The following is a 9803-nucleotide window of genomic DNA, read 5'->3' on the forward strand; positions in this document are numbered from 1 at the left end:
AACTCTGCCATTGGTAGTCGTAATTGATCATTTGTTCATATTATTTGTTTTCATACTGCAGCCCTAAAATGTGTCATTTTAAAAAAGAAATTGGAATATATTAAAAAATCTAGATATGTGGTATTAATTGCTTTTTAAATTTTTATCATATATTCTTACGGTTGAATTTTATTTCCATATATCAAATTATAAAACCAAATTTAAGTATAACGAAGGACCAGTTTATTAATTATTCAAAACAGTACCTTTTTTGTGGAAATATTGATCAATATTCAAATATGCTCTCGACGCGTTATAGCCTTTCTGTGCTTAGGCGACGTATTGTTAATATTATTCAGTCATTGTTTGTTAGGGTTAAGCTTTTGTTTATTTTATTTAATCTTTTTAACACTTACATGTCTGAGTAAGGGTTAATAAAGCTCCATGAGTGGCGTAAGCAGTAGAGACTTGGTTCTGCATACATGCCTGTGGATACTGTGTTGCGGTGGCTGTTGCATTACTAATAGAAGATATCGACTGAAAAATGATTTCTATAATATTTATGAAATGGATATTTCTCACGTTTCTCAATATCTATAAGGCCAAAGTTGTGTTTTTTGTTTGTTTTGCACCCACCTCTTGTCTGTATATTTGTGATCCTTAGAGTTGATAACATAGCCAAACATAAGACTGATAAAAATCAATCAAATAGGTTTAATAAGAAGACATTCGAACTTTTAAAATGACAGCCATAAATCATTAATTGGTTCATTTTAAGTGCATTCTATATCGACATGTAGTTTGTCAGATAAAATCATTAAACAACAATGATTTTGATGTTAAAAAATGTCATCATCCGTTTGTTTATGAATTTGCGTATTCAGTTTTTTCGGTTATTTCTGTAAAAAAAGAAGAGACATGGGTTAAATAACTTATGTAAAATTGACTTTGTTGTCTCCATTTTCTCGCAATTCATAGTATCTTGCTAAAATTGCAAAAAGAAAGGTAGACGTGCTTTTATTAACTGAACATACCTGTTTTTTTCTTTGAGTTAATTAAGAAAATATCATATACTAGTATGTACGGAAAAATAAAAACCTTCACTTAAGACGGCGATATCGTCCTGAATATGCATGACATATTTGCCACTGCACGATAAGCTAGCAACAATAAGTTTGTCTTGATCTTTCAATATTTACATGATTTGTTTGAAATCTGAAGACAGTAGTTTGTCATGACTGTAATTGATATTTTACCTATGACATTCCGTGTAAAATAATCAAGTAAAAAATAATGTCAAGTTATTTTTTTTTCATATTTTACAAGTCGAGTTTCAATAGGACTTGGATACATTGTTTATTAAAGATACTCTAGTCTTATGTACACTAATACATCATTTACTTTTTGTTGAAATCGTAAGCCGGTTTATATTGCAAAAATGTAAAGACTTGTAGGAACAGAACGCAAACGGGAAATCAAAATTACTTGATTTACATTACTTATGTAACATGTGAATCGAAATTACTTACGTTTCATGAAAATCGATATTACTTACGTAAAATGTGCATCGAAATTACTTATGTAACTAGAAAATCAAAATTTCTTACGTAACATGTGAATCGAAATTACTTACGTTACATGCAAATCGATATTACTTACGTTACATGAAAATCGATATTACTTACGTTACATGAAAATCGATATTACTTACGTACATGTAAAATGAAAATCGAAATTACTTACGTAACATGTAAATCGAAATTACTTACGTAACATGTAAATCTGAATGTTGTTAACTCATCAGGTACGGAACTGTCTGAATTGTAAACAGTTACATATGTGTTGTTTTCGGTTGCGACGTAATACACACAATTTAGCGTGCCCTCCGCTGAAAAAGAAAATCGTTAACATCAGTGCAAATAAGACAATCCATCAATCAAAATTCAAACGAATTTGATAAAAATCGAATATCAATCAACCAAACAAACATAGTGTATGTAATCTATATCCGTGTATAACGTTTTGTATCAATTTACCGGCCCAAATGTTGTTTTTTTTTAACATTTTTTCAAATGTTATAAGTAAAACTTTCAATATTGTTGCTCACGCAAATTTACTTGAAATTGAACAAAAACACACGATGGAAAAAACCAACAACCCATGACAATGGCAAAACTGAGAGTGCAAAGTAATTGACAAAGATGAAGAACGCTTACCTCATAAACTGATTTAACGCACTGAAAATGATTAATATTTGGTAAAATTATTCGCAGGGATTGCCGTTGGTTTATTCACTTTGTATTTGTATAAGACCGCTCCATTTCTGTGCGGTTTAGTCTGTTGTGTTTTAAGAACATAACTGACCAATTAATTGTCTTCTTAATTTCGTCCTGAATTTTCATGAAATATTTGTAACTGGACTTTGAGCAAACACCACTTGATCACTTGATCATTGTCTTGTCTTTATGATTGATATATAGAATAAGTAGAATGTAATTCGCTACACAAAATTTACTTGAAATTGCATACTGCTTCACAAGTTTCATAAAAAAGCGACCGTAAAATTATAATGAATACATAAAATAAGCATCATTTATCTTCATACAATGTCTTTGATGTATCTATGAATACCTAGTCACGTCCGCTCTAGCTGATTGAGAAAGTTTAACTAAATGACAGTGCATATAAGGGAGAACTTGGTTCACGAAAGCCTCGTCAACATTTTTTTTTTCTGATGGGCGTACGTTCGGCTTTTTTGGATGTATAAATACCCGACTGTCACGTCCGATAAGGGACGTTAATTCCAAGGACTATGGAGTTTTGAACAGAAAAAAAAATGACACAACAGTCTACATGTATTTACCCACGACGTTCTTAGTAATCGTGTAGAAATATAACGATCAATCACTTATTTTATAATTATATAACATGAAACATTACTATGTATCAGCAGAAACTAACAGAACTAGATGATCACTGATTAAATATACTTTAAAATTAAGAACAAGAGTCTTAAAAATTACTGGAAATTTTGTGTCAGTCATTTTAGAAAAAAATATTCTAAGCTTTAAAGAATCGCATATCTTTAAATGCTGTTTCTATCGAATGCTTAAAAACATTATGGAACTGACTACTGCAGGAACATTGCTGATATAAAGAGTTGTCTCCCGTTATCAATGCCTTTCCCCTAACGTATATTTAATATTTGCATTGAGAAAACCAAATTACAACGCTTTTATTGCATGCTTACATGAATATGCTTGAACAGCTGAACATAATGTGTAATTATAGACAATTTGGCTTTCTTCTGTACACGATTCCATATAACTGTTACTGGTGCACTGGTTACCACTACCAGAATCAAACTCATAGGTAAACTTGCCGAGGAAATCCGAAGGGCATGTTATTGACGCCGAAGAAATGCTTCCTGTAAAACATTAAGATTCTTAATAAAAAGTATATTAGGGGTATACGACAATATCATAGCAACCCCCCTTTTTAAAAAAGAACCAAACTAAAACTTAAACATAAAAAAAACTCTTGAAAGATATTAAGAGGTCATCACACGAATAAGTTACAATAGTCTCTATGCGATATTTCAAACTCAGTATAAGAAATAGAAAATTGATATAGTTGCTATCGTTTATAATGAGAATTGTTTTGAGGAAGCTCTTTGTGATACACAAAGCTCTGTATATAAAATTATACAAGGGATGTTATTCTTTTTTTCCCGTTTACAATACTTCCATTTGTCCGGAATCATAATGAATCCTCAAAATGTCAAGGTCAATTTAAATATATTTGAAAACGTGTAATCCAATTACCGTCTCCACTGTAAATATTTACTTCCATTTAAATTCTATTTAAGAAACACTTTATATGGGAGACAAATCATTTGTGATTACAACATTCACAATGGAAAGAATATGATTATCTCCCTTTGAATATGCTAACTATATTTATTCAGGTTGAATGAGAGACTTATTTTTCATAAAAGTCATTCCTATCAGTATTTTGAGGTTTATAGATTAGATACCAGTTTTATCTGCCGTTTAAACTTTTCCCGAAAGTTAAAAAAAATGGACTTCAATAAAACTTCCTCAATTCTTTTTTTTCTTCTTCGATGCAGCTTATACGGTATTGATATTTCTAATCTTTCAGTATAATTCTGGTCAGTCTTTAGCATTTCACAATGAATATATATTAATATAAAATTTGCTCAAACAGAAGCTACAATAACAGTGCCATTCCTATCATGAGCGTGTATCATGTTTACATGTAGGTTAACTTACCTCAATTAAAACGCTAAATCCCTTTTTCGATTAAGAGATTTGATGATATTTATATGACGGATGCCACATGTAGAGTAAGTTCTGAGATAAGTAAAACCCGGTTTATAGTTGGGTTCGTGTATCTCAGTCTTTAGTTGTTTATGTAATGTTTTGAAGACTGATGGCTGTTTATTTTCTCGTTTTTTTCACATTTTTCCATGTTGGAGGGTCTGGATGGGGTATACAGAATAGAGGTTAATGGTAAAAAAAAGTAATGAATAGAGAAAAATGAGCCCAAATATAAAGAATAGAGAATAATGGGATGCAAAAATATAAAGAATAATTGTTGAGAAAAAAAGAATTATGTAATACGATACTGATAACAGAAATGAACGAATGATATATACGAATATACAGAATGAAGAAATCACCAAATTTCATGAAAATTTAATAATATAATCATTTTCGTGAGAATTTTACAGAATAAACGTTAATTTTAAAGATAAAGAAAAATGACTTAAAGCCTAAAAGAATACAGAAATTAAGGACCCCCAATCAAGACCCTCATTTTGTTATTGGGTTTTCCAACACAAATAATTTTTTAGTGTTTCTTTGGTGTCTTCTGTCTCTTTTTTCCCCAAACTTTGACTACCAGAGAATTTCATACTTGCTTGATGTGTTTTCTACACTTACCGTCTTTTACGAGGACCCGTATGGCAGAGGCATCATATGGACCGTTTAATACGCAGTCTGTTGCTATTGAAAATGTTGCTGATGCTGACTTTAGTTTGAATCTGGCATTTGTTGTGTTGAGCATTACAGCTGTTGTGATAAAAAAATAATGAATTTTCCATCAAAGATGAGTATTTCACAAATAGAAAGCATGTTTTTAAAAGAACTACATAAATCGGTATCCGTCTTCTATAACCTTCGAATGTTTCTTTTTATATTATATTTCGAACGAAAATCTTTTTATATGATATTTCGAACGGAAATCTTTTTATATGATATTTCGAACGAAAATCTTTTTATATGATATTTCGAAGGAAAATCTTTTTATATGATATTTCGAACGAAAATCTTTTTACATGATATTTCGAACGAAAATCTTTTCATATGATATTTCGAACGAAAATCTTTTCATATGATATTTCGAACGAAAATCTTTTCATATGATATTTCGAAGGAAAATCTTTTCATATGATATTTCGAAGGAAAATCTTTTTATATGATATTTCGAAGGAAAATCTTTTTATATGATATTTCGAACGAAAATCTTTTTTTATGATATTTCGAAGGAAAATCTTTTTATATGATATTTCGAACGAAAATCTTTTTATATAATATTTCGAACGAAAATCTTTTCGTATGATATTTCGAAAGAAAATCTTTTCATATGATATTTCGAAGGAAAATCTTTTCATATGATATGGCGAAGGAAAATCTTTTTATATGATATTTCGAACGAAAATCTTTTTATATGATATTTCGAACGAAAATCTTTTTATATGATATTTCGAACGAAAATCTATTTATATGATATTTCGAACGAAACAAGTAGAAAAAAACCATCCTTAATCTTCGTGATTTATTTCATTAAACAAAATAAAAGAATAGAGCAGAGAGAAAATTTAAAAAAGTAAACAAAAGGGGAAACAGCATTTAAACTAGTTTTCTATTGTCAATTAAAGATGAAGTGGCATTGCCTTGAGTCGTGCGATTGTAATTTCTAGTCAAAATGCAGATATATCGCCGTTCAAATTATACACTTATCATGTAATAAAACTTACATTGGGCACTGTTATACACAATTTTTGATGATTCTGATGACTCTATATTCCAACACATGGTGATACGGAATTGTGCAAAGTATTGGGTGAATTCATCTGATCTGAAATAGAAAGAAATTCTGAAGTTTTATTTGACAGTATAAAAACTCATTCTTATATATTTTTTTTCAAAATACATGACTTGTATGTGATTTGTATTTATTGTTTAAGCTAGTTTTCAGAGGATCTATATGCCTCTTCTAGAGGTGTAAGTATTCATTTAATCAAGTAATCATGACTGTATACATGTATATATTATCACGAGTTTGCTTTGGTCAACAGCTAAATTAAATGGCAATTACCGTTCCGGTCTTGCTAAAAAAGTTGCTTAATTTTGTTGGTCAAACGATTATACAAAACTCTATACAAAACTCTATACTTTATGATAGATGTCATACTAGTATTTGCTAATTGATATGGCATTTTAATGATCACAAAATTTTCAAGTATATTCAGGCAATGAACAAATTAGCAATAAATACAATAGGTATGTCCTGCAATAGGATCGACCGGACTGATAGGTGGAAACTTTGGAATGCCACTGGACACTGAGGGTAAATTGAATAGGTGCAGCAAGTTAGCTTTGCGACAGGTCATCTACTGATCCTCGAAGAGTTGTTGTACTATCTCTAATAAGACGGTTCGGATTTTACGTCCCCATCCTGACAGTAAGTGAGTGCAATGTTTACAAACGGACACCTCATGTCAACAAGGGTTTTATTACTGGTCGGAGGAAGACCATGGAAGGACTAAATTTTAATTCCCAAGTCCAGATTCTTAGAAGAAGACTTTCAAGTATAAAAGACAAACTGTGATTATTGTTAAACTGTATGAGTAAAAACTGACAGTATATTCTTAAATACTTATAAATATAGATATGATGTATAATTTCCAGTTAAAGTACTATCCAAAACTTACCAAAGAACAAATGAATAAGCACTTACTTGATATATAAGATGTTTCCAAGTTGATCTTCACAGTTGAAGGTCACGGCATTAAATTGTGACATTATACGAGTATTCGAGTCCACATTCATAAGTTTGTTGGATAGTGTGAACTGTGAACTGGTGAAAACTGCTTGACCAATATCACTTCCATGCCAAATACCGGTCAGCTGGGACGGAAATGCACATGCCGCCTCTGTGATAATCAGTTGTATGAATAAATATAAATATATTTGTATTTTGGAATTACAGTCAGAAAAAAATAACATAGCACGACATTAATAAATCAAATGTTAACTTTGTTTCATTTGTTTTCGTCTCGTATATTTGTGTAGACAATAATTTCAAAAAGCCAGAATTATATTTAAAAAATATATTAATTTATTCGAGCTACAAATCGTCCTGAACATGCATGGAATATTTGCTACTGGGCGTTAAGCAACCAACAATCAATCAATCATCGAACTACAAATGTATTAACATTCCCATCAGGTAGAGTGATACTGTTTGACTGACATAATAAAAAGCAGATATGGAATTAGTTTTTCAATATACCATAAAAAGTAAAATAACAAAAATAACGAACTCCAAGGAAAATTCAAATCGGAAAGTTCCTTATCAAATTGCACAATCAAAAGCTTCAATATTGTCTTCTTTATAACAGAATTATGAAAGTTTTTATTTATTATCAAGCCAGAAGAATATACAACACATTATATATCGAAACTAACATGAAAATGAACTGGTTTCTTTGTTTGTTTGTCTGTTACAGTTTGTTTGTTGGTTTTTAACGCCACAATCAGCGACATTGACTTTATCATGGAGGCCAGTTTGTACTGACGGAGGACGCCGGAGTACCTAGATTACTCGGAGAGAATCACCGACCTTCGGCAGAAAAATAGCAATCCTTGTCGATTAAGATCGGAGTCTTACACATATATATTGCAGCGTGATATGAAAATATCACAGAAAGGAGGTTAAATTTTAATTCATAGTTACTGAATCCAATTCATATTCTAGAAAGGATTACACTCAAAAAATATTCTGTGTTGGTTCCATGCAGACTAAACTAAACACTCATAAAATAAATACAGGTTTGTTCCTTCCACTGCCATTTGCTTTTAGTTTTATAGGCAAATAGGAACGCTACTTTTCTGAGATAAAAATTGAGCTTTTAATTTGAATGGTTTCTTTGTTTCAGATTCTGGTCATATATCCGAAACTAAACAATACCTGATTCTGCTTTTTATTCGTGGATTGGAATTATAATTCAGCTGTACAATACTTCTTACCTGCATAATAGATTTTTACAGTGCAGAGGACAGCAACCCAAATCATCCACATCGCTAGAAAGCGCGCTACTCCATCACATTTTCTAAAAAATCTTTCTTTTCTCCAGTGTTATTAGGAAGCCATTTTGTTTTGAATTGTCATATTGAAACAGTTAAACGGATAACAACTTTGATGCAATTTCTATTGTTCAAGCATGCTATGGTGATTTGGATTAAGGGGATTAAAATCTTTAAAACGATATATGCCTGTAACGTGCTTTTTATGCCGATAGAAAGACGAAGGTCTTTAATATTTAAACGTATGTTAAATTTATAAATCATATTCTCGCACAATTTTAAGAAGAATTAGTTTAAATAAGTTTATAACTGAAAACTTTAATCTTATATTAGCAAAATATTTTTAATATTCATTTTTTTTTCTGTGCTAAATTCATTTCAAAGGTTTTGAAAATATACAAGAGTTTTCTGTGCAGTCATACATGAATATTCAGTCACAGAAGTAATGGAGATGGTTGAAATAGCATAGCAACCCTTTATTTTTGGTTAATTAAAAAGGAAAATGTAAAGACACTAGTTGTACTAATTTTATGCTGCTGGTGGATTTTTAGTACCCGAGGGTATCAACAGCTTAGTAGTAAGTTCCTCGGTACTGACATGATTTGTAACATACCTTTCGAGCTTGAAATATAGGATACAACAGATACAGTTAAGTCTGCCTCATATTTTTACTTACATCTAGAAATTGACAATTAAGGTCGGTTGAGAACAAAACTTTAAAAAACAAGAGTTGATTTTAGCTTTCCAATTGTGAACTTTTCATTTCTATGTAGCAACATTCCAGCAGTGCCTGCATATGGAGTATATATCTTCCAGTTGATACGATATTCCAGGGCTTGCGTTTCCTATCATGATTGTCTTTATAGAGAGTTGCTGTTCACAAGGAAGCTATTAAACCAAGAGTTCCAAGTGGTGAAGTGTAAATCACTTTACGGACGCCATTATGAGTTGGTTGACTGTTATGGAATATCTGTTTCACAGATGACGACGGATATGTTCGAATCATCGTAACCTCAATTACGTCTTCCTTTTCCCCGATTATGACCTGTCTAGGAAACCGATGGGTGCCACTTATGGAGCGGGATCTGCTTACCCTTCCAGAGCACCTGAGAACACCCCCAGTTTTTGATGGGATTCTTATTACTCAGTCTATAGTTTTTTATGTTGTGTTTTGTACACTGTTGTTTGTCTTTTGGCCTTTTTTTGCCATTGCGTTGTCGAGTTTGAGTTTGAATGTCCCTTTGGTATCTTTCGCCTCTCCTTCTTTAATTGTCCGTTCATAAATTTAGAAATTATTAAGAAACAAAGAGTCCAACTTCCTCAGGCAAAGTTGAACTTAGTTGGATTTGGCCTTTGTGTTTAGGACGTTTTTTGGCTGTATAACTCTGCACGCGTTTCAGAACACATAAATCCTTTGATTTCATTTTGTTT

The 9803-nt window shown here is 31.3% G+C and overlaps 1 protein-coding gene across 1 annotated transcript; it reads right to left on the minus strand.

The window, feature by feature from the left end:
* Positions 1 to 384: 384 nt before the first annotated feature.
* On the minus strand, positions 385 to 8482 carry LOC127715938 (uncharacterized). Its single transcript, XM_052222045.1, has 7 exons — positions 8316 to 8482; positions 7024 to 7219; positions 6041 to 6141; positions 4944 to 5072; positions 3230 to 3406; positions 1749 to 1867; positions 385 to 516 (listed from the first exon to the last, which is right to left on the minus strand). The coding sequence occupies exons 1-7, from the start codon at positions 8365 to 8367 to the stop codon at positions 385 to 387; spliced, it is 906 nt and encodes a 301-aa protein (XP_052078005.1). The 5' UTR covers positions 8368 to 8482.
* Positions 8483 to 9803: the final 1321 nt, after the last annotated feature.

This window comes from Mytilus californianus, unplaced genomic scaffold (assembly GCF_021869535.1).
Source record: "Mytilus californianus isolate M0D057914Y unplaced genomic scaffold, xbMytCali1.0.p SCAF_9, whole genome shotgun sequence".
NCBI classification, from domain to species: Eukaryota; Metazoa; Mollusca; class Bivalvia; order Mytilida; family Mytilidae; genus Mytilus; species Mytilus californianus.

Excerpts from the sequence above, each read along its gene's own strand:
- LOC127715938 (XM_052222045.1), bottom strand. The coding sequence starts at position 8,367 with ATGTGGATGATTTGGGTTGCTGTCCTCTGCACTGTAAAAATCTATTAT. Across the intron at positions 5,073-6,040 it reads TGTGTATAACAGTGCCCAAT|CTGTAATGCTCAACACAACA; the intron begins GTAAGTTTTATT and ends TTATCACAACAG. Across the intron at positions 3,407-4,943 it reads ACGGGTCCTCGTAAAAGACG|GAAGCATTTCTTCGGCGTCA; the intron begins GTAAGTGTAGAA and ends AATGTTTTACAG.